The 25,168-nt window shown below is 38.7% G+C and overlaps 1 protein-coding gene across 1 annotated transcript; it reads left to right on the top strand.

Moving 5' to 3' along the window:
• Nucleotides 1-244: 244 nt before the first annotated feature.
• LOC142406763 (opsin-5-like) lies at nucleotides 245-24,795 on the top strand. The gene is made up of 5 exons (XM_075495696.1): nucleotides 245-332; nucleotides 3,915-4,077; nucleotides 5,501-5,628; nucleotides 6,166-6,500; nucleotides 22,860-24,795. The coding sequence occupies exons 1-5, from the start codon at nucleotides 245-247 to the stop codon at nucleotides 23,469-23,471; spliced, it is 1,326 nt and encodes a 441-aa protein (XP_075351811.1). The 3' UTR covers nucleotides 23,472-24,795.
• Nucleotides 24,796-25,168: the final 373 nt, after the last annotated feature.

Genomic DNA, 25,168 nt, shown 5'->3' with positions numbered 1-25,168 from the left:
AACCTCTTGTGTTTCCGTTTGTGCCCATTGCCTCTTGTCCTAGCACTGGGCACCACTGAAAAGAGCCTGGCTCCATCCTCTTTGCATCCTCCATTCAGATAAATTAATTATTATTTCATAAAATAAAATAAAATAAAATTCTCCCTGTCCTTTCCCCACCAAACAGCTTATAGCCTTGCAGAGAGCTCACAGGTGTCTGCTTGGATACTGAATTTCTAATACTGTGTCCTGGTTTTTTTTTCAGATGGGGCCATCTTTCGGGAACTCAACATTCCAGTCGAAAATAACAGAATCGGCTGATATTGTTGTTGGCATATGTTATATGGTATTTGGTAAGTGTGATTTCATGGTACGTGTGTTTATAGAGCTTTGGTCATATTTGATGTGGTAAGGAGACTTGACTGTAAAAGTCAAGTTTGTTTCTGACACAGATGAACTTCCCTATATTCATAAAAAAGAGGAAAAAAGCATAAGGTAAAATCAGTAAAAGGTTTTTAACCTGTGATTTATATTAGGTACGAAAACTTTATTCAGTGTTAGGAATATAAAGTTGGACAAGAACGCTGGTTTTTGAGGCCCTGGCAGTTCCTGGCATCCGCGTGATCATTGTTAAGTCTAAACAGGAAAGCATCTCTTCCATACATCATTGCAAACCATAGAACAACATATCCTGACTCCTCATAATCCCTGAGGTAAAATACCAAAAGCCACAATTATAATGTGTCCAGGAAAGGTGCTGGAAAGATCAGGTTTATGTCCAACGTCCAGTCACTGCCTTAGAAAGTGAGATTTCTGGGGAGGTGGCTATGCTGTTAAAGAGGAGGCAAACTGATCCTCCGTTGTCCTGGACTGACTGAGGAGAAAAATGCAGATCCAATCCTAAAGGTACCGGTCAGTGTAACCATGAGCCAGCGGCCAGGAAAGGCAACCCAGACATCCGGGAGAGCAATGGCCACCCTGGCTAAGTTCAGTCAGTAGGCATGGCTGATGTCTGGTGCTTCAGAAGATGGTGAAAAACAAAAATTTAGAAGCCAAATGAATGCTCTAACAGGAAAAAAAATCCTCCTTGGAATTTTCCTTCCCCAAGGCAACCAATACTAGCCGTGGGAAGGCTAGAAGTGTGGGATTATTGCAAAATAGATATAGCACCAACAAAGAGTGAACCTGTGTCTTTTATCCCCATTGACTGTCAATGGATATTGGCATCCTAATGGCTTCAAAGATTAACATGTTTTTTCAATATTTTGACTGAAAAATTTAAATGAACATAGGCCTATTTCTTTTGGAATGTAGCTGTATATGGATAGCTGAGTTTGAGAGGAGACTTACAGCCTGGCTGGACAATGCATATCAATTTAGAGACTCCCAAATTTGCAGAGCTGCTTCATCTAACAATCAAGTAATTTCTCATCAGAAACCTCATGCTGTTTTTCTCCTGTCAGATGGACTTGAAATTTTCTGGTGTAGCTTTATTTTTGGTTTTGGTATTTTCTATGTATTATCAACAACAAATAAGATGCAGACCTCTTTACTGACAACACTGCTGATAAAATACTGAAAATTTCATCTATGTCTGTCCCATGTTCTCCTCTCCCTTTGTTCAGCTAGTCATACAGCATAGTGTTGCTGCATAACTTTCTTTTTAACTTTCTCTTTCTGGATCCCGTGATAATCAACCATGCTCAGATCACTGAGTCTCTTTTCAGGATGTATCTTCAGTATCTACTCTGTCAGTCGTGCCAAAGCTGTTGAAGAGCCCTGCTTAGAAAACAGATGCAGTATGTTCACAAGGCCATAGAAAACAGAGCTTGGAGTGATCCTGATAGAGCATTTAGTGCATTTGCTGACCCCTTATACCATTCCTGACCAAAATTTGTCAAGCCTCCTCTGAAAAACTTTCCATGAACTCACTAAGCAGTTTATTCCAGTGTTTGCTAATACGAGGAGGAATGGGAAACATGGAAAAGAGGTTTCCAGTAAGTGATATTTTGTAAAAGTTGCACATAATATTTGAAAGAAAAATTATATGCTTAAAAAGGAAAAAAAATTGTTTTAGATAAAACCTCTTCCCATCTCTCCCTCCAGGAATTTCACAATGGAAATGTATGTGAACAGGGATGGCTTTGACCAGTCAACTAGATCCCAAAGTGACTGTGATGTCAGTTGGTGCATGCTAAAACACTGTATACGGACTTGAGCTGGTAATCCAGACAAGAACAGACACCATGGGAAATAAAAGCAAAAAATAAAATACAGTTTTTTGCTAAGGAAAAGTGTGATGATTGACTCTCCTGTAACATAGCCACTGAAGATATTTGGTATAACTGATACCTGTGATGTGGCTACAATTTTTGTGTTCTGGTTATAATTAATCTTACAGTAGGAACAGTGAGAGAGCATATCCTGATAGTCTGCTGATCTGTGCTCCTTGACCTCAGCCAGCCTGATTCTGCTTAGATAATGTTCCTTTTAGAGATACCAAGTGATAATCAGATTGAACTGTAATTGAAACATTGAAAAATATTAAAATGTGGAAAGAAAATTGAAATAATAATTTTAAACAAAAGTATTGCCTTTTACTGTGTTTTCATTGTTTTATTTTTGAAGTCTTGGAGGAAAAATGTTTGGAACAAAATTGTTGCACATTTGCAGGAGCAGAATTCAAGGAGAAATCTTTTCTCTCTCCAGAAGATTTTAAATTACAAATATCTTAAATGGGCTTAAGGAGATCAGTGATGAAAAGAAATTTAGTATCAGTGTCTAACATTACTTGCTAATCTGCCATTTCCTAATGAGAAAATATCATAATCAGTAGAACATTTGGGAAAATTATGGCGTCTTTTTTCCTATGAGAGTATGATTAAATTAGGCATATTCTCTTACGTGTATAATCCAAAGCCAATGTTGGTTTGCGGTCTCTATTTGTTACCTAATTGTTGTCTACGTGTCTCTAATTGTTAACCTCAATTTCTATACCAATATTTACCTATATACTATAGGTAAAGTGTTGCTTTTTCCAAAGGTATACAGGAACAGGCAGTGAGGTCCACAAAAGCACTTGGTCTCGCTTCAACACCTTGATTTCACATGGCATTAGTTAAGGGACCCTCCCATTCATCAGGCATTCTCGTGTTCATGGCCCTCTGAAGCTTTTATGTTTGAAAGTGTTCTTGTGTGTCTATAAAAGGCTGCCTAAAACTCTGGGTTTTTGCGGGTTGTCTGACCTTCTAAACTGATGGTCACCTAACTCTTATCTAACTTTGTGTGCCCATCATAGGTTTTGATCCTGTTAGTTTAAAGGTAGAGAGCAAATTGCTTGTCTTCTACTGGACTGCTTGCAGCCTTCTTAAGTTTCTTGGCAGGTCTCATAGTAAAAGCGGCATTCCCAGAGAAAATAGTTCTATCTACACACAGGAGAGACATTACTTAACTGCATTTTTCTCTTTCATGCATAATTCAACATTCTTGCTATATTGCCTATTATTACTAGGAACTATAACAGGCACCTCTGAGAAAAATGCCTCAAAGAGAAAGGAAGAAGGGTTAGTGAATGCAGAGCTCTAGACCTGGAACTGGGAGAATGTGTGCAGTGCCAGATGGATATTGTCTCTGGCTTAATTAATGCCAGCTTCCTACAGGAAAAATGGTTTTTTTGGCAGGTCAGTTAATTTAATGGATAAAATTATTCATTAGATCTTTGTAGATAATTTGATGGACAAACCAGGAAGATATCAGGAAAAATGGTAATTTTTTTTTAATTGAAATATAAAGGCGAGAAAACCACAAATATAAAAAAGAGACAAGTTTATCTGATAAATGCTAGTTATGATGATAGCACATTATTCTTGTGCAGGAAAAAAAAGAAAAGGATTGCTGAAAGTAAATTTTTCTTCATCTTGTGTGTTTCTCTGCAGGAATATGCTCCTTGTGTGGGAACAGTATTCTCCTATATGTCTCCTACAAGAAAAAGAATTTGTTGAAACCAGCAGAATACTTCATTATTAACCTTGCCATCAGTGACCTTGGTATGACTCTGACATTGTACCCTCTAGCTGTAACCTCCAGCCTTTCACACAGGTTTGTTCACTATGCATGCAGTATTTAACATCCTCTGCAGGCTCTGGAGGTCTGTGTCAGTGATGAAGACTGAATTACCCTGCCACTTTGCTTGCCATAAAAGTGGGAATTAATTAGAGGGATTGAGAGAAGTATGCTCTGTAACAGCAGCTTTGTGGACTGCTGGTGTTAATTAGCGTTCATGTCTATTTGAGGTCACTATCTTTTTGATTTCTGCAGGGCTGAGAAGATTTTTTTGCAAACATCCACTTCCTACTGCTTTTATTCTTCATGGGTAGTATTATTCAAGTGATGGTGAAATGCTTCATTTTTTTTTGAGTTGGACAGTGAAATTTGGTACCATGAAAAGAAAACTCTGAATTTACTTGTGATCTCCAAAAATCGTGGTAGTGATGATGCATAGAAATGTAATGTTCTGAATTAATTTTTAGGCCAACACTCTGAATTTAGAACTTCTTCCTTCTTTCCCCACTTCTCTCCTCTTTTTCCACATTAATTCAACCTCATATCATTGTGTAAGATCTATTCTTTGTGATCTTTAAAAGTTTGGGAGGCTTAGGAGACCCATTACTAGACCTCAGATAGTATTTGTGCAACCCAGGCAGTATGAAAGTGTTTGAGAGAAGGGAATTAGATAGAAAAGGTGAAGGAAGATCAGAACTGGTTGTCAGGAGCTGTTCTGCATGGTTTGGGATAGGATGGTATTTGTAATATTTTGGTCTATCCCAGTTGTTGCAGAATGTCCCACAACTGTACAGATGTGAATATGCAGTGCTGATTTGCCTTCCCAAATCATAATCTCAAAAAATAAAAGAAAAAAATCCAGTAATTACTCAGTTTTTACCACATTACTTTCTGTGTTAAAATATTGCTAAATATATTGACTAATGGAGATGATGTGTTCAAAATCTAGAATAGGGCTTTTGATAACTGCTACTGCAAATACTGCCAGTGTCTGAATAGAAAGGGAGGAGGTATAATGATTCAGATCAAATTTTTGTTCTTCTGGAGAACCTTCACAAGAGAATCTGTTGATTTTGCTGAAAACTAATTTTAAAAATATACATAAAGTTAGCAGAAATAATAATAAGTTGTATTATTTTATGACCTAGGCCTACTAGTGACAAGCATTTTGATTTTTCTTTTTAGAATCATTGTCATTAAGATATCCTGCTTTGTTTTATAAAAATAAAAAGGTTTAAAAGTGAATCATAAAAATAAATCAGGACATGATTACTTCACTGGCTGTAAGTTTTTCAAATGAGAATATCTTTTGTCGTTGATCATTGACCAACAAATAATTTAATCATGCAATTTTATTGAATTTTTAAGGCTACAACTGTAAATATATTTCTATCATTTAGTATTACATTTAAGAAAGAAGGATGGCATCTAAGAATTAACTTTCTTGGTTATTTGCCAGGTGGCTGTATGGGAAACAGATTTGCTTGTTCTATGCATTTTGTGGGGTGCTGTTTGGGATCTGCAGTCTCACAACACCAACATTACTGAGCACTGTATGCTGCCTCAAAATTTGTTTTCCAGCTTATGGTAAGCTAATGTTTCTGTCTTAAATGACTCAATTTTTCATGTGAACATAGACCACCATTTCTGGGTTGCATATCCTAGAGAGTATTTTTATAGAAGAGATCTTTTACATCCAGTCAAACAATTCTTATTTCTGTCTTCATTGATAATTAGCTATAGGGCTAGATATATGCAATCGATTACTGTTAAGCTCTTTAAGTCAGGGTGATAATTTGGAAACATGGAATAAGAGTTCTGATCTGAAAGCAAGGCTGGCCTGAATAAACTATTTTTTTCAGACTTTATTGCTACATTTTGATAGAGATTTATTCATACAGATTTATGTTGTGCTAAGTATCCTACATGTGTCACAGAATTCAGCTACCTAATTTTTTTGCAAATTGTTGCGAACCATGCCCTATTCTTACCAACCTTCAATGTGCTATAATATTTTGAACACCTATTAAAATTATCCTTCTTAATTACCTTGCTCAGCTGCCTGCGTATGGGAAACTCCATGCAGACATGGCAACCATGACAATCTTGTTTTGTGTCTTCCAGGGAATAGGTTCAGGAGAGAACACGGACAAATCTTGATAGCCTGTGCTTGGACTTACGCAGCAATTTTTGCGTGTTCTCCCCTAGCTCACTGGGGAGAATACGGAGCCGAGCCCTATGGCACAGCCTGCTGCATTGACTGGCGTTCCACCAATGTAAATGCCGTAGACATGTCTTACACTGTAGTCCTCTTTGTTTTCTGTTTTATTCTCCCTTGCGGAATAATTGTCACTTCCTACTCTCTTATTCTGGTAACTGTGAAAGAATCCAAGAAAGCGGTGAAACAACACGTCTCCGGCCCTGCCAGGATGAGCAACGCGCAAACCATTACTGTCAAGGTATTTGAAATTTAGTCTTCGGCAAGCTGCTTTTGGCACAGCTGGGCAGCACCATTTAAGGACCAAGAAAGTTTCTGAGGAGGGAATAAAGATGGAAAAGAAAATTGGTCCTTACTGCATTTTCATTTCAGACAACATTATTGTCTTGTGCAGATTCGCTGCATGGCAATAAGTTGCTAAACTTACAAATAGTAGCTGTGTCGTTTCTGGAGGGTGATAATTAAGCTCACAGAGCTTCGTTACTTGTGAGAATTAAGATTTCAGACTTTTGATCAAAAGGAAGGTTAAAAATTGGAGCATGATGTGGAAGTGAGTTTGGGTCTCATGCTCTTGAACCATTGCTCATGAAAGCCAGTCTAGTTTTGAGTGAGTGAATTCTGTTTGCCCAGCGACAGGCATCTGAGGAGATCCAGGCTTAAGCTTTATGTCATTAAAGATTTTAAATAGTAGCGTAGAGATCAAATTTTCTTGTGTATAACTGAGAATATATACAGGACAGAAGTCACAGAAAAGTATATTTCTGTAAATACTTTTTGAACCAAAACCTCTGAAGATTTGTGTTTCACTAGCTTATACAGTAAAATTAAACCTGTGGTCGCAGTATTTGTTGTGGAAATTGTTTCCTGCTGCCAAACTACGTCCTTTTCCTTTTCAGGAGAAGATCAGCATCTTTTTTTTTTAATATACCAAAAAATAAGAAGAGGAGCTTTGCAGCTAACATTAGGTGTGCTTCACTCCGTAGATAATGTACCTCTTGAAAGACTTGAGTGTTACCTCTTGACTCTGTTAATTGTCTCCAGTGAGAAAATCTTTGTTTTTTCTTGATTTCAATGAATCCTTCTCTCATTTCTATAGTTATTTGTTTGGCATGTCCTTCTAAGTATCTTCCTCACCACCCTTCAGTTTTCTGCTTGGAGTAATCTTTGGTCCTTGTCTTCTCTCTCTGTTCAGGAATATGGACACTCATTTGCAAATACAATTGGATATCTCACAGCTCTGCTTCTGTATAGATGATCTGCTTTCTCTTTTTCATGCTAACAAACTTGGTCTCTCTCTGACATCTCTCTTCAGATTACCAAGTGCGGTGTAGTTGCACAAGACATCTTAATTTGCCCTGTCTCTCCCTTTGAGTATCTTGGTTTTGACCACCATGGGAAACACCATCCTCCTGTATACTGCATGGTCTGGTAACCCAAATATCTTCCTCAATCCAAGCAGTTTAAGAACTAAAGAGTTATGTCCACATCTTACCTACTCCTTCATTGTAATAACTCTTAGATGGAACATTTCCCAACTAAAGCTCTTAAGTATATTCCTGCCCCACTCCTGGATATTCAGTAGATGTTCATTTTCTTAAGTCTTTCATTTGACTACAGGATACTATCCTTTAACTCTTTAATTAACTTTTAAGATTCTTCATAGGTTATCCTAACTGATTTCTGTACTCCTGTTCAGTGAGATCAAGGTGCTGGTTACACTGTATGCTCACAACACTCAGAAATGTGCATGCATGTTCGATGCTACTTGCCATTCTTATGAGCTCCTTCTAATAAACACGGGCAAAATGAAAACAGTATCATCTCCTTCAAAATTTTCTTTGTGATGTTAACACAAAAAGTCACGCGGGTATATCATAGAGATTGATACTGGTTGGTCTGCTGGCACACTAGCAGAACTGCTTATCATGTACTGACAAGTATTTCTTCTTTTTATTCCCTGATTTTTTCCCCTCAAAATTGCTCTGATCTTCACTGTTAGACTGTAAACTTTTTGAGTTACTCTGAGACTGCTTATCTGCAGAGAATCTCACCCTGGAATAATAATAATAATACAAACAACGACTAGTTATACATGGTAATCCCTTGGAGATATCTGCTAAGAGGATGGTTTAAGTCAAACTTATAAAAGCAGAGAGGAGAGACGAGACTTTTTTTTTTCTGAAGAAACTCTGCTAAAACAATCCTCCCTAAATATGTAAATTTTGTGGTGTACTTGGAATAATTATTTGCTGAACTGTAATTCTTCCTGCTGGATTTGAGCTGCAATACAGCCTACCTTGTAGCACTTGTCAAAATAGAGACAGTTTATAGCCCATTCTTCCTCCGGCCTTTTCCATCCTGCCTCTGACAGGAGGTCACTGTAATTTAGGAGTCCTGGTCCTGTTTGACCTGCGCCTCTACCGTCTGATCCAGCAGTGCTTGGGCATTGCTTCAGTCTTAAAAAGCTAAATCCGGAAAATGACTTGGGCACTTAAAGTGGGACTTAGACACTTAAGAATCCAGCTAAGCCCAGAAGTATGATTATGGAAGCTCTTGCTTAGCTGCTGCCTATGCCTCAAGGCTCCAAGAAAATGCCACAGGTTCCTCTGTAAGCATAAAGGTTTCCCAAGTTCCTGCAGTTTGCTTTAATCTGTACTGCCCTGCACACTAAGTTGCTATCATCTCTTTCCTAAACTGTATTAACGTAACCAGCCCATAGCATTCAATTTAGGTCCACTTCAGTCTATTTGTTTATTAGCAATTGAATATTTTTATAAAAAAAGAACGATAAAACACAGATAACATTCGCTACAACTAATCTACTTCCCATGTTAAAAGATCTGTCTGTAGTGTTTTTTTCTGTGCTATTTTAGAATTACAATAGCAAGACTTTTAGAAAATGTAATGGGAGCTGTATAGTGCTATTAGTGCTTTTGTGCTTGTGAATTTGCAAGGCTGGCTAACTACTGATACTGCTTTTGTTATTATATAGTGCCATAAAAATCAATTATAATGCATACAGAGGACACTGTTGTTCTCATGTTATCTCTTCACAGGTGCATGGGTTTGCCAGGTTCTGGAGAAAATATGCTCTGAGCATATAGATAAGACAGATAAATATCATGAATGCAAGTAGAGATGTAGAAAATTGCCTCTTCTCCAGGAGTTCCTTGGGATTAAGCCATTTCAGAAACACATCCTGGTTCCCCCTAGACGTTGCAGGAGCAAAACCAACATGAGTGTAACTTCATGTCTCATCAAGTATTTGTCCAAATACCATCTCTGAATTGTCTGCCATACATTCAATTGAAATCATGAGGGGTAAGCCTTTGGCCTGGGAGATTGTGTTCAGTTTTTGTTCTGATTCAGACTTCATGTATGACCTTGCAAGAAACTCCTAGCACTCAACTTGTATTTCTTTGTGGCTGTAATTTGTGATACCTCTGAACTACCTGATTTAAAACACTGAAGTATCATTTGGCTGGAAAGGAGAAGGTTGAATGATTCACATCTCTCTTCTAATATTGTTTATTGAAGAAACTGATTTTGTTCTTAGCATCGAACGCAATGATTTCCAGAGAAACAACACAAATCTACACACCGTGGAGGTTAATTGGTTTTAAATTGGGTTTCTACAATGCATGGACATAGTGCTTGGGTTTTTTTAATCCTCATTAAATTAGTTTTTGTTAAATTAATAGAAATTTTACAACCAATATTAATGGAGGTTGTCACACTGCTTTGAAACTGGAAGTATTGTATATCCACTGGTACAAGCAATCTTGAAATCTGCGGCTAATTACAGGTGGGAAGATCTCTGAGCATAATAGGAAATATAACGGAAATCAAATTGGATAAAGGTTACTCTTCAAAAAAGACCTGCAGTTTAGAATACCAGACGCTAAATCTAAATAATTCATTGTAATAGCTAAATCTACTCCTGAAGTGAAAGAAGAATTACAGCTGTTCAATGCCTTTCTTGATTTTGTCCACCTTAAACAGATGCTTTAGTTGTAAGTGTCGTGATTTAAACCCAGCTGGCAACTAAGCCCTACACAGCCGCTTGCTCACTCCCCCTCCACCCCCAGTGGGATGGGGGAGAGAATCAGAAGAGTAAAAGTGAGAAAACTCATGGGCTGAGATAAAGACAGTTTAATAGGGAAAGCAAAAGCCACTCATGCAAGCAAAGCAAAGCCAGGAATTCATTCACTCCTTCCCATGGGCAGGCAGGTGTTCAGCCATCTCCAGGAAAGCAGGGCTCCATCACGTGTAACGGTGACTTGGGAAGACAAACGCCATCACTCCAAACGTTCCCCCTTCCTTCTTCTTCCCCCAGCTTTATATATTGAGCATGACACCATATGGTATGGAATGTCCCTTTGGTCAGCTGGGGTCAGCTGTCCCAGCCGTGTCCCCCTCCCAACTTCTTGTGCACCTGGCAGAGCATGGGAAGCTGAAAAGTCCTTGATTTAGTATAAGCACTACTTAGCAACAACTAAAACATCCCTGTATTATCAACACTGTTTTCAGCACAAATCCAAAGCATAGCCCCATACTAGCTACTGTGAAGAAAATTAACTCTATCTCAGCCAAAACCAGTGTAGTAAGGCACAGCAACATTGCAATTTGCCATTTGACATCAGCAACAGGCATTTCAAAGCCATTTGGAGATTAGTGGTCTGTGTGCTGTTTCTAAATGCGTGTGAAGGGAGAGAATCTGCATGAAGACACAAGCAGTCAATGCCAAAGTTACAGTTACATTACTTACACTATTGACTGTATAATATTTATTGATTTGAGGTGGAGGCAATCGGCTTTTTGGCAAGCGTGAGAGAATCTGGTTGACCGATAAAGAACACGTTGAATATGTCTTACTGTCAAGGCTTGCTATGGAAGAATACAGACATTTCATTTGGGGAGAATATGAAATTGAGATTCTGTTACTTTAATACAGATGATCACATTTATGGTTGGCTTTTAATTTTGTGCAGTGTAAACGTTTATAATAGTGAAGTTCTTATAATAGAAGAAGTGCTTTTAGATTCTTATGTGAGCATGGCTCAGATAAAAAAACCCGCTTCCATAATGCTTTAGACCTTTCAGTAAAGTTGCCTTGATTTTTGTGTGGTCTCATTTGACTAGTTCATCTATAATGATCACCACTACATCCTATGCTTTCCAGATGTGCAGGTCCTATGAAGTTGCCAGGCATCTTGGGCAAAAATACAATTATTTTTTTTTAAATCTGGAAAAGGTTTACAAAAGAAAAAGAGGACAGATCAAGGGTGTGAGATAGCCTCTAGTCATCCCAAGTTAATCAGACTTCTGTTACAGCCTGATGCATACCGTTTTAATTCCTTTCCTCCTGGTGTAGGAATAATAGCATTGGTTGTTCTTGTCTGTTGCTTTTCAGACTTTGCCGTGATTGCTTTGGAATATTTTGCAAGATACAAATGCAATATGTCTTGGCTTTACAGGTCAGTAAAATACCAGTCTGCAGAGTGTTTAGCTGGCTAGTTTCATGATTTCTATGTACAGTAAAACTCTGCAAGATGGGAAATTATGGCCAATATTTCCCTTACCAATCAGAGCTGGAGCAAGATTAAACTACCAAACTAAGGCCACCAGTGTAGTCATAATTAGCTGCAAGACTCAAATTCAGGAACCAGTCTTGCTTTGCCTGGTGCTTAGCCCATTAGCCTCGGCCTCTTGCATATTTCTGTCTCCAGGCTTTGGTATGGTACTTATGGTGATCTGAATACTCAGCAAAGTTTGCACAGAGAGACAGTCCACAGTTTTCTAATAAAGGCTTCTGCTCTTGCAGGCTTTTGAAGAAAGAGCTAGATGAGCTTTGCCAGGGCTGGTCCATGAGATCAGGTGTGTGTCTTGCAGTCTTCAAGGACACAGAGGCTGACTTCGGGGTCCGTGTTACCTGACTCTAACATAAATTCAGTAAGCAGAAGGGACAGGTGATTTGTTGGAACCTGTCTTCATCTTTGTGAGCCACTGGGGGGGACCGGCAGCATCTTGGCATATAGTGGTGGACGAACTAGCAGATCTTAGGTGATGAAGAGCTTCATCATGCTCCTTGCCAACTGAGATAGTTGGCTCAGAGGGGTAGCATCCTCTGTCCTGTTCAGACATTACTGTAGTGACTGTGCTTCTCAGAAACTTTGGAGAAGCAGTGGTTTCTCTATGGCACACTGTTTATTAGATCTTGCTGTGGGGTGCACAGCTCCCTGGTGTCCTAGGAGGACACTAAAACAAAAAATGGTGGCCTCTTACAGCCTTCAAAAAGGAGACTGAAACCGTAGTATCAAAATAAAAGAGGTAAAACTATCAAGCGATGGGAACACTAATGATATGTTTATGTTCTCCTACTATCATCTGTAACCCAGATCAATGAGAAGGCTTCATTCCCAGCTTTCATAATTGCACTGGGTGCTCCTTGGTTTCTGAGAATAAAGCTGCAATAGCTGTTTGTGCAGGCCTCTGGCCTAAGATACACTGGTAAGATCCTCAGTGAAATTTAGGAACTGCCCTGGCACTTCAGCAGAGAGGGGTGGGTGCTGGGCACTCCTGGGACAGGCTGGCTCCCATGGATCATTGAGGCTCACTGGGATTTTGCCCCATGTGTGATGCATGTGTACCTGTGGATGCTGACTGAGAACAAAACTTTGCTTTTGCAAATCATGAGACATAGAAAAGGTTGTGCTGAGGATAAAAGGAAGGGCAGAAACCAGCTTTGAATATGCTCTGTAGGTGTAAATCCCCATGAGGAAATCTGGCCCTAAATCTAGCACTGGCATTGCTCCTCTGAGGAAGCCTAGGTCTTCCTCACCCATATGCTTTATGTGGCCCTAGGGCAGGACAAGCGGAGATTGTGTTTAGTTTAGTAAATATTTCATTCATCGGGATGCATATAATGATCCTATCTACATGACAACCAAGGCAGTCCATGATGCAAGGAGAATGGATTGCACTAAAGATACATAGCTGATGTACACATTTTAAATAAAATGTTTATGCTACATTAGAGCATTGTTTCTATTTAGAGCTACAGGCAATATGTAGTAGCGCCTGAGTACAGCAGAGGGCATATCCATTTATGCATACTTTTTGTAAGCTGTACGCTAATCATAGGACTCACTTTAAAAGAAATAGACAGCTACCAAAAAATTTTGGGCAATAGCAATTAGATAGCATTAAAAATATTTTTTGCCATATTTTAGTAAGACAGTTGAAGAAGAATTACCTTTATGTTGCACAACTCAGCACCATTAAGCTGAGCAGATACAGTGAGATGCTGTCTCTAAGTATGTACAAAAGACTAAATGAACAAAATAATGCCAGATTGCTTAAAAAAATGCTGCCAAAGGTCTGTTCCAAGGTCTTGAGAACAGAGTAATCATCAGAAAGAGGCCCACTGACTTGTTTTAGAGCAGACACCAATATGAATCTCGTGCTTTTTTCTGAACCACGGTAACAGTAGTTTACGGCTTTTACTTTTTTTTTACTCTTTTGTGCTTTGTGGAATGAAGGAAGGAGTAAAATTCATGACATAAATTTTCAAAGCCTAGCTTGTGAATTTCTCATTTCTTTTACTTCTTCCTCTATTTTAGCAATGCATTGGCTCACTTATTTTGCAGAAAAACAAAGTAGAGGTTGTAATAGTCCCTTGAGGCATAAAAAATCAGTGGAGTTAATTTGCTGCTTATAAGCATGTATTTGGACTAAGTCTCACAGATTTTGAAAAGAGTTGCATTTACCCTGACAGAAACAATTTGTAGGAAAAACTTTCTATTCTCAGCAGAATAGCTTCACCCATAGCAATTCTTTTAAAAGTGAAAGGAAAGAAGAAAGTATCATTTTATTGGCTTTGTCATAGCCTTATCTAATTACCTTCTGAGAGCCCATTTCTCCTTCTTTGCAGCCTCTGGGAACTGAGAATCATTTAAGGCTGTGCTGCAGTAAGCATATCGCATAAATAAATTGAGAAAAGTTAAGCACTTGCTGCAAATATTCTTTTCTGTTTTGCAGACAAGAATGAATTTGGCTGCCAAAGTAAGCAAAAGGTTCTACAGAAGAGGCAAATGATGGACCATATATGATTCACAGGAAGGCAAACATGCAGTTCTCTCCATTTAAACGACATCGTCTCAGGAAGGCTTGATTGTTCTAATTCATTAATGCTCAAGACTTTCTATTCAAAAACATTTGCAATATATTTCTTAAGAAGCAGAAAATGTACGTCTAACTTTCTATTCTAAACTCTCTTTATTATTACAGTGAAGTATCCTTTATTAATAATTTTGTACTAGGAACATCCATATGCCAGCAAGGCTCTCTGTTGTACATAGAGATACTTCAAGTCCAGACATGCAAGACGCTGAATACACTGAAATGCCACTTCCCTGCCTGTTCTAGGATTGGCCTCAGGCGCGTTGGATGGACTGGCTCTGACAGCATGCAGGTTTACCTCGTCCGTGCCTAAAGGCTACAATCATTCTGCTCTTCATAGGGGCACAGGGTTTTATAAGTCCATGGCCTAACTCAAAAGTATCTTTCTTGAACTTGACCAGAAACTCTCCTTTCCATGCCTTCTGTACATTGCTCCTTCTTACTGATATTCTTGATAATCCTGACAATCTTAAGCAATAACGTTTTAGTCTCCATACAGGTATATAATGATCAGTTGAAAGTGAATATTTTTTAGTCAGTTTATTATCTAGACAGAAGAATTTGCTAGATCTTCTTTGCTATAGTGAACGTATTGCTATAGCAAACATTCATCCAAGTCCCAAGGGAGTTCATTACAGTGAGGGTAAAGTGTAGTGCAAAAAAATATTACACAACTCTCATAATATATTCTCAAATTCTGTGCATATTTCTGGACAATATCATTCTTCTGTAGATGAAATTTTTAAACATAGATGTTGGCTGTTACATTGAAGCTACTACATTATATTTGGAGACCTCAGCAAGCATTCTTGAGGCTGGTTGAAGATCTGCAGCTTGTACTGATTTCGTGGAGTTTGCAGATAATTGACACACTGTCAGCTGTCAAGTCTGAAATTGTAGGCAAGTGCTAAAATAGTGACATATGTGCTGAGCTGTAGGTGCTAAGGACTGAATGATCTAAAGCATCTACATGGTCTCCATTAAAGCTTGCTGAAATTATACACTACATGGCAGTTATATAGATAACTCAGTATTTCTATATTTTATAATTAAAAAGCAAGCCCACTATGTAGTTATTATACTGTTTTCTAAACATGGCATCTGTTAGAAGTTTGCAGTTATAGCTCCATGCTGGGCTATGACAAGGTAAGAAAATGATCAGCAATGACTCCTAATATCTTAACATTCATAATTTTTTACCTCTATTGAAATCTTCACTTGTTATTTGAAATACTGGTTGCTGTAAACTAGTTTGAATCCTTAGGGCAGCCTAGTATCACAGGTGTAAGGTACATACCTGTTTCCTTGAATTTTAGAGTATATGAAATTTATTTTGTTGTGGAAACAAATGTCACTAGAATGCAATGGAGCTGGTATTGTTAGATGCTGTAGGAGTGCAGATCAAGAAAACTGGGAACCCAAATGTCTTCTTATCAAATTAGGAAGCAAAAGGCAGCAGATAAAAGCAGACGAATCTGAAGAGTTGTAGCAGGAAATGGTGGTAGTTTCTGTACCTCCAAAGAAAAGAAGGCCATGGATCACGAGCACTGGCCCAATGGTTGCCCTCTGGCTTAGCTGTTAGCATGCTCCCTAGTGTGGTTTTTACCCATGCCTGGGCATAGGCCAGGGGACAGGGCAAACCAAGGACTGTTTCTAAAAGGTGATATGAACAAGACTGGTACAAGACAAGATTTGTCTTGTACCAGTTCCTTCTTGTACAGTTTGCTAGTATTATCCCAGCAGCATCTGCACTCTAACATGATCCTAACGCCCCGTCCTAGGGCATGCAACAAATACTCTCTATCATGCAATAAAATGACTTTGAACTGAAAAAAAAGTACACTGAACACCCAATAATTATGTCGTAAGCCCACCAAGACACCACAAGAGAATGCTGGTGAGACCCAGGACCCAACACTATGCAGTGTGGAGGTGACTAGTCTGTGCTAGATCCAGGCAGTGGTCCCTGATCTTATTTTATTTAGCAGTTTAGCCAGTGAGACCATAAAACCCAGTCTTCATGTCCAGGATACACCTCCGGGTACTGTGTGTTAGTTGTTAGATGGAGTCCCTTTTTAACACGGCTGGAGTGCTGGGAAGAGGTTCTGGGGGTTAATTTTTCTTTGCAAGCCGCTCCTGGCTGAGTAGCACCATGCAGGAGAAACCTTTATGTCTGCGTAGTTTAAGTAGAAAAATGAGTGATAACGCCTTCATTTTTCCAGCAAGAGAACTGCCAGTGTCAGGCAGCCCCTTGGCCTGTTGCCCCCCCTGCCATGGCAGTGCCCCATCCTGTCCCCAAGCCTGCAATACTCCTTTTGGTGCAGTCTGGTACTGAATGAATGACGATGAAAGATTAGATGATTGACTTTTCTCATGCTAATGCTTTTATACCATGCTTAACAGGATCTTAACATGTTCTAGTGATTGTCAATCTTAATTCCTCTGTTCAGTGTCTATGATGTCAAATCTGTTTGCCTTACTAACGACATGAATTTGCCCAGTGAGTCTTCTGGCTTCTGATTAAATCTGGAGTAGTGGGCTGCAGTTTGGGCTGAAATTATTATTTTGAAAACTCCTATGGGAGTTCTCCATAGGCCGGAAGACATTGTTATTTGGAAGCATATTGGAAGTGACAAATATTTTCCCTGATGGCCGGTGGAAAAACATGAGTAGTTTCAGAATTCCATTTGTTGAATGTATCAAGCGTGGTTGGTGTATTGTGTTTCTAGTTGTAATTTTTATAAACTTGATGGACAGATTGAGAAATCTGGACTGGACATGCAAAAATACACATTCCTTTGCGAGCATGATTAGAGATGCATGAGAAAAAGGCATTTTGTTGTTGTTGTTTTTTAACAGGTTTAGATACTCCAGGGGATTTTGCATGTCCAGTTACAAGATATGTATGCATAATTTTAGTATCCATGTACACAAATGCATATATACTTTTGCATGTGGAAATGAGTCATTTTCTATTGAAAACATGGGGCAAAATAGCTCCACAAGTTAGGCATCTAGAAGTGAGAAATAGAAGTCAGATGACAAGGATTCAAATAAGATATTTCTGTCATAATAATTTTTTGAATGAAAAACATCAAGTGGTTCATGTTTTTCAATTCGTTCTCAAAATATATGATTTGATAAAATCTGTTTTTCACTTACTTTGAGCCAGTATCTTTTCCAAGCATTGTGTGTTCTTACTAAAGAAACTTACTGTAATCCTAAGAGGGAAGCTGTGAAAGATTTGTACATGTGCATAGTTTCCACTTGTTTCATGGGAACAAGTAACACGACTTTGTTTCTGGTACACTGACACCCAGGTGCTCCTGCCTCTTTGTGCCTGGGTGACTGGCTGAGTGTCATTGCATCAGGCATATTCTCACCAGTGGCTCAGTCCTGTAAAGCATCATTTACTTAAACGTGTCAACAAGCTGAATTCACGCCATCTTATTCAATACGTACTCCAGTAAACATCTAGTTTGAAATAGTTGAATCGGATCCTTAGCTTGTGCCAACAGCCAGGGCTTGTTCCAGTCTGCATGACTGAACTGACATACATCAGCTGAAAATCTAACTACAAAGATGACTTAATGCTGCAAGTGTAGAACACCTATTTTCTTTTTCTATTTACCTGTAATGTAAAAATATCCTCTGTAACTTGTGTTCTTTGTTGTGAAGCTCTTCTTATAAACCATAACGTTTTCCCCACGTAATTCCCCAAGAGAGATTTTTGCCTGTAAATTTCTGAGCAGTGTCACCTGCCGTTATATTTGGTATGTGAACAATATCCTTGTGCTTGATTTACAGACACGAAGAATTTTTTTTCATTTGTAATTGTGTTTATTTGCTTCTCCAGGAAATAGTTTTAAGAAGGTTTTTGTATATAGGATTTGCCTACACACAAGGGCAAAGTTTAAAAAGATTTTTGAAAATTCCTCTCTGCCAAATCATATTGTTCACAAGCTATGATAGAGTCCTGTCTAGGCTAAGAGGCACAGCAAGGGTGATTCACTTCTTGCCTTACCGTGGGAAATTATTATAATGCTATATGCCTACATTTATATGAATTTTTACATTTTATGTAATGAATTATACTTGGCAAACTACGTAAGTTATGTCAAACTTCTCAGTCAGAATGGGTGCTGGGTGTGTAGGGAACACTATGTATCCTGTGATAATATTTTTCTTACGTCCCTGTATGAGGGACAGGACCGTAGGGATTCTTTGCATGGAAATACAAATAATTAAAATAAAAATCTGGCTTGCAAGATGTGGGAAGAAGGCATTGCCTTTTATTCATACTATTGCAGAGGAACAACGGGACACTTGATGGTCACTTTGATAAGAAAAATGTTAGAAATTTCCATGGATATGTGCAGTTATGAAAAGATAGAGCTGAAGCTGTTTTTTTCTCTATTTCCATGATAAAATAAAGACATTACAGAGAGTCCATTATAGTTCATTAAAATCATCTTCCTATTAACACTAAGGGATTTTGGATGGCAAACCTTTGATTGTACTTGCTACAAAGTGTAATGAGTCACTTAGTGCCTTTTGGAATAGTTTCCATAACAACTAAATTTTTTTATGCCTTTATATGAGGCCTGCACATATTTTTCTAAGTCACATCGTCACATTGTTCCTTAATCAGCCACACAACTTTATGCTGGATTCCCTTGTGTTCTATACAGGCTCCGTTTGCTGTCTGTTACTGCAGTTTTAGCAGCTGTGTATTATAGGCTGAGGCTACAATTAGGCCATAGGTCTCTTCTTTGCTTTAATGAGAGGTGCTGGGCTCAAGTCTAGAGTGAAATTATGCAAAGGCTCGGCTGTAGTCCAGCATGCCTGTTGTCCTCCCTGGGTCTCATTGTGTAGTGATGCACAGGTGACTGCTGCCTCAGGTGGTATCACCTTCACAGGAGGAAATCCAAGGCCAGAACTGACATCTGTCCCTCAAGTACAGCATAAAGATAATTGAATCAATCACACAGTGAAATGGGGTAGTTCACCCATCTCATCGTGTGAAAGTCATGTTCACTTATGAACAGTTCTCCTTGGTGTACATAGTTGATGTGTGGCCTTTGTGAGTTAACGAAATGAAATAAAAGAACAAATGTACAGGTCAGTTATTCTGAACAACCGTTTCGGAACTCATCATTGGAAATAACCTACCTGAGGCAGAAGTAAAGGTTTTTTCCTGACATATTCACAGAATTATACTTGGTTATTGAGGCTTGAATTACGGAACCGATGTTGCTTTGTTTCTATCCTGCTACTTACATTTTTAGGTAACCTTTGGCCACTATATTGTGCAATGAATTAAGAAACTTTTTTGGAAATCATCAGCAAAGTTGAAATATGAACCAGCAGCAAAAAGGAATGTTCACTCACAAGTACTCTGTCCCCTACAGTGAAAGAACTTGTGGAAAAGATTATTTTGCTTTCAAAACTTTTCTGTTATTATCTTTGACCAGTTTACATGCAGGTAATTGAAATCCCTTATTATGGCTAACTCATGCTTCGTTGCCTCTGTTTTCACTAGAACAGTGTACATTCAATAATCTTTTTCTGATCATTTTAGGAAAACTGACCACTGTAATTTGCATGTGTAGTATTTCAGAGGTAGCTAAGATACAGTTATACAAATACACCACGTCTCCAAGAATGTGTACCAAAGTACCTGTCTTTGAAAGCATAGTGTGCCCATGCAATGTTCCCCCATTTGTTGTCCTTATGCAGTTTTGCTGTTGTTCTTATTTGCCCACAAAAATGCAAACGTGTCCTTTGGTTTGGCCCTTTGGTGAATTTCTTGTGAATATTCACACAGTTGCCCCATATCTGCCTCACTAAAATTCTCCTCTTTTGTTGTGCATATGAAAATCTTGATGCTCTTTGCCATCTTGTTTGGCATCACTGGTTAGCTCTCTCCTCATACCTGTCTTCTTGGAACCATGTTGGTCATTTTGTTGATCTTAAGGAGATGGAGGTACTTCATCAAGCACCTGGCTTGAAACTTCTTACCATAGGCAGAGAGTGTTAAGTCCTTTTGAGCTCCGTTGTATTAAACTCCAGACTTCTCAATATGTGGCATGACAATATAAATAATAATAAGAAAGTCTCTTTCTACATTCACGTACGTATATGTACAGTTGATATGCTTCAATATCTCAAAGGGGGTTCCTTTTGCCTCATTGTGCTCCACTAAAAGTTAGTTGTCCTAAGTACATCCTCAAAATTTTCAGTGACAAAGACCTGAGAGCAATCCGTCACATCTATTTTATCTAGACGTGATAAATCTATATCACATCTATAGATTTTTGAATGATATAAATTACTTTCAAGAGGTATGTCTCTCTTTCCTTTGACATTATAAAGAACCTAGACTGGCTTAGATTTAGCATGTAAGTTTTTGGATAGCTCAAGTTATGCAAGATTAATCCCCTCCTTGCTCTAGAAATGGCATTGATGCAGTTTGGGAAGCTGGCTGAGAGCTCCTTGAAAATATGTGCCAAATGTCTTTTCATAGGAACAATGTAAAGCCTATTGCAATCCCAAAGATTAATTGCTACCATAAATAAACCATCTGGGAAATGCACCAATTGATTCTAATGTCCATTTCTTCTTAATGTGATTCTAAAGGGCAAGGCATATTATTTGCCACAGAGACTGCTATTAGTTTCAGTCTTGAATACTGGCCACGGACAGTTGAGGATTACAAAACCCATGCATATGGCACCAGCATATCCATAGATAGAGCCAGACCTCCAGCTGATGTAAAGAAATAGGATGCTATGGAAACAAAGAGAAAAATTAAGTTCACCCCATCTTGTGGATTTGCCTCTTCATCATTTCTTAACTAGTCTCATTCTGGCAAAATACCTTGTTTCTCAATTCTGTCAAATGACTTTAACTTTGGAATTCATGTGAGCTCTAACAGGTTAGAGCTCTAAATGGTTATTGCCCACAAATGGGAAATTTCTCCTGTGCCACTACTATTATAGTGGATGGCTTTCTAGAGACATATGCAAATTCATAAACAGATTTTAGCCTAATAGAAAAAACAGTTAAATGCCACAGACGTTCCTCATAAAACTCATGGTATATATTTCTTGGCAATCACCATGCATTTCTTCTTGCAAAAAAAAAAAAAATTATGAGACTTTTAAACTCAGGGAGAAAATAATAGCATTTGGAGGAGCTCTCTATGACTTAAAAGAGTCTAATGTGTGTTCCTCTGGTGTTAGTGCTCCGGGCCTCTTTCATTCTCACTCTGAACAGAACAATGTCATCTCTCTTAATAAAAAACCCCATGATTTTTGCAACCTTGAATCTATAGCCAGAGCCTCACTGAGAAAAGTGGTGGATTTGCAGTTAACTGAGCTAGTTAGCAGCTCTGTACTCCCACTTGCAGAGGGCAGCTCAGGCAGGTGGCACAATTAGCAGCTGAAAACAAAAGTACTTTCCCTATGTATTTTTTTCTGTCCCTTGGATCCAATACTACTCTAAATTGAATGGATTCTCTACTGTCTACCTCATTTGGAAATGCATACTTTTGGCAAGAATGGACTTGTGAAGCTTCTTCAAGAGCATGAATATTCTTGTTTCTGTCTTTAAAATATATGTGCATTTCAGTTATAAACAGTGCTTAGAATGGTGCCCAGCAGGTTAGTCTTCCTATACCTGCTGATGCTTACAGTTTACTTTAGATTTCTTGAGGTTTATGTTTATTGCAAATCTGATATTTATTCTTGCATTTTATATATGTCTGTGATAATTTGTACAAAAAACCTGTTGTTTTTGTTTGGTGTTTGGTGTTTTTTTGGTTTTGGTTTTTTTTTTTTTTTTTAAAAAGGCCTATCAAAGCTTTCTTCATAGAGTTTATTAGGACAAACAATTGTGCAGTAGGAGTTAACTTAAATTCATTGATTTGATTCACCTTCAGGATTAACCCAGTTTTCTGCTGCCAGATGCCTGTGTGTGGCTCCAGTTGAGCACCAACAGTAAAATTATGGAAGACATTCTGTAGCCAGGAAAACCAGTATTACTGATGAATTAGACAGTAGATAGGGATGCCTTTGCAATCCAGACAAGCGTTTCTGCAGAATGGTATCTTTTTCTGTAGGTTGGCTTCCTTTTGGGTCTAAAAAGAGTTTTCATGGCACTTTAGTGAAGAGGAAGAGAAATGTAGGAGTTGATAAATTTTAACTCTGAAAGTTTCAGCTAGAAGTAAGTTTCAGGCAGAATTAAGTTGCTAGAAAAATATGCATTTGGAGAGCAGTTGAGGTATGATGGAAGACTTGGGGAGACTTTTAACAAGGGAGTTCAATCAAGTGATATTTTTATGCATATACTATTTTGGTGGCTATTTTTCTCATGCATGCAATTTTTTAACTCACTGTTTTTTCCTTTTCTCTGCAAGCTGAGTGTTGCTGTGTGCATTGGATTTTTTGCTGCCTGGAGCCCTTATGCCATCATTGCCATGTGGGCAGCTTTTGGATCAATAGATAAGATTCCTCCATTAGCCTTTGCTGTGCCAGCTGTCTTTGCAAAGTCCTCCACACTCTACAATCCAGTTATCTATCTCCTCCTGAAGCCCAATTTCCGAAACACCATCGCCAAAGATTTCACAGTTCTTCAACAGTTATGCATCAGGAGTTGGTTTTGTGTCAAGGCACCACAGAACTGCAGATCAACTTTGAACACCAGCCTGAGAACATTTAAGGGCAAAAATGAATCCAGCTGTAATTCTCTGCCAATTGTGGAAGAATGTTCTTATTTCCCCCGTGAAAAGTGCAGTGATACTTTCGAATGCTTTCAAAGCTATCCAAAGTGCTGCCAGGAGATGCTAAGCTCTGTGGAATGCCCTCCTCAAGAAACTGTGTCCTTGGAGAGCAACCTCCAAGCAAAAGTGAGACAGGCCAGTAAGAAGTCAGTAAAGGTGATTGTGCAGGGAGAAAAAAGCACTGAAATCGATACCTTGGAAATCACCTTGGAAGCAGTACCTATGCATCATACATTTACAGACCTCTAATGCTGCTTGCATGAAGCCCTCTGACAGTGCTGTTGTTATACTGGATTTATGAATGTACCTTTTGCTAAAGAGTCCTTCTACAACTCCACTTTCTAGACTATTTTCCTGGTTTTTCTCCTACTCTTTGATGGGACATGTGCTACAGCATGGACACGCTATAAATGCTGTATGACTCTTGCCATGCCAACTTAAGTACGTTGTGCTAACTGCGTTCACATCATGAACTATGTCAGAGAAATCCTCTCTGCATTTCATAACATCCTTTTACTCTGTTTTCAAGAGAATACACTAACCGTTGAGAGGTTTTCCATAAAGCATTATTACCCTTTCTAGACTATGTACTTCTTATATTCTGTCTGTTCAAAAGAAATAACTCAATGTAGAGTTTTAAAAGGACAAGCTCATGCTGGTTTAATTGTTGTAGCAACTGAAAAGGTAAATGCTAACTGAAATGCCTGTTTTCCAAGAAGTGGTGCTGAATGACCACATATGTTGCATTTGCTGGGAGGTATAGGTGATTTTGTTCCTTGCTTTGAGATGAACAGGCAGGTTCTGACCTTGTTCCACACAAATGAAATCAAAATATTTCTGGTAATTCAAGATAGTATATAACTTTTGTTTACCTTTTGGTGTAATTTTAGAACTTGCCCTGGGACATTATTTATTATTCCCAGTTTCCTGTATAGGACCTTGGAATTAGGAGGTGAAGACCTGTTCCAGAAGTACCATAAGGGGCAAGAATCTCTGCTGGTGCAAACCACTGAACCCTGTGAAAACTACCCCACGTGAAGATCCCAGTCCTCCAGGAATTCTTGAATTTGGCTTACAAGGACAATGCTGCAGAGTAAGAATAGGCACAGCTCTTCTTTCCCTTGTTCTTGGGCTCCTTTTTTCTCCCCTGGAAGAGGAAGGAAAAGAAAATGAAGGGGTGTTGGAGAAAGGGCTTTTGAAATGGTTGCTTCTACTGGCTAGGGAGGATTTGGTTGAACCACTGCTCTGTTTCACAGCTTGCCAGCAAGAAGCACTATATCCTCTACTGCTGCTGTGAGAACAAGGGCACGCTGGAAATGTCAGGCTCTCATTTTAGACAGGCTACAGCCAAAATTACCATAGCTTTGTTATTAAAAGTGATTATAGCTTTGTTTTCCAGCTGGGGTTACTTTGGGCGGATAAGGCAGTCCTCCCCCCAAGGACTTTGCCATCTGCAGAGCCAGTTCATCCTCCGCTCCCCAGGAGACACTACCAAAGCCTCGGGGGAATACCTGTATTTTTATAACGATAATGATTCATTAGCAACACATTTTGCTGCTGTTTCTGTGGTGACTTGAAGAAAATGTACCAGACTGCAAAAGGGACAGCCATGTTAAACTCTATGAAAATGTCCAATTAGCCACTTTAAGGGATTTTCGGTTGCTATAGAGGGCATTTGGCATATTTACTTGGGACGTAGAGTTTTCTGTCCTGTTTTTAAACTGCCCTCACCAGCCCCCCCCCCCCCCCCCCCCCCCCCAAGCCTCCTTTTATCCTCAATGTTGTTGTATATGAACAATCATTAAGATGCTTTTTATTGGATTTCCATGATGCATATATGTTTAAAATACATGACTTAATAAAGAGTACAAAACATTTACAGGGCATTACAGAAAAGAAACCCTCCCCAAGGTAAAAAATACTGTGTCTGTTCAGGAACTCCAAAA

The sequence above is a fragment of the Mycteria americana genome, chromosome 2, assembly GCF_035582795.1.
Source record: "Mycteria americana isolate JAX WOST 10 ecotype Jacksonville Zoo and Gardens chromosome 2, USCA_MyAme_1.0, whole genome shotgun sequence".
Taxonomy (NCBI): Eukaryota; Metazoa; Chordata; class Aves; order Ciconiiformes; family Ciconiidae; genus Mycteria; species Mycteria americana.
This window is presented reverse-complemented; position numbering and strand designations above follow the sequence as displayed.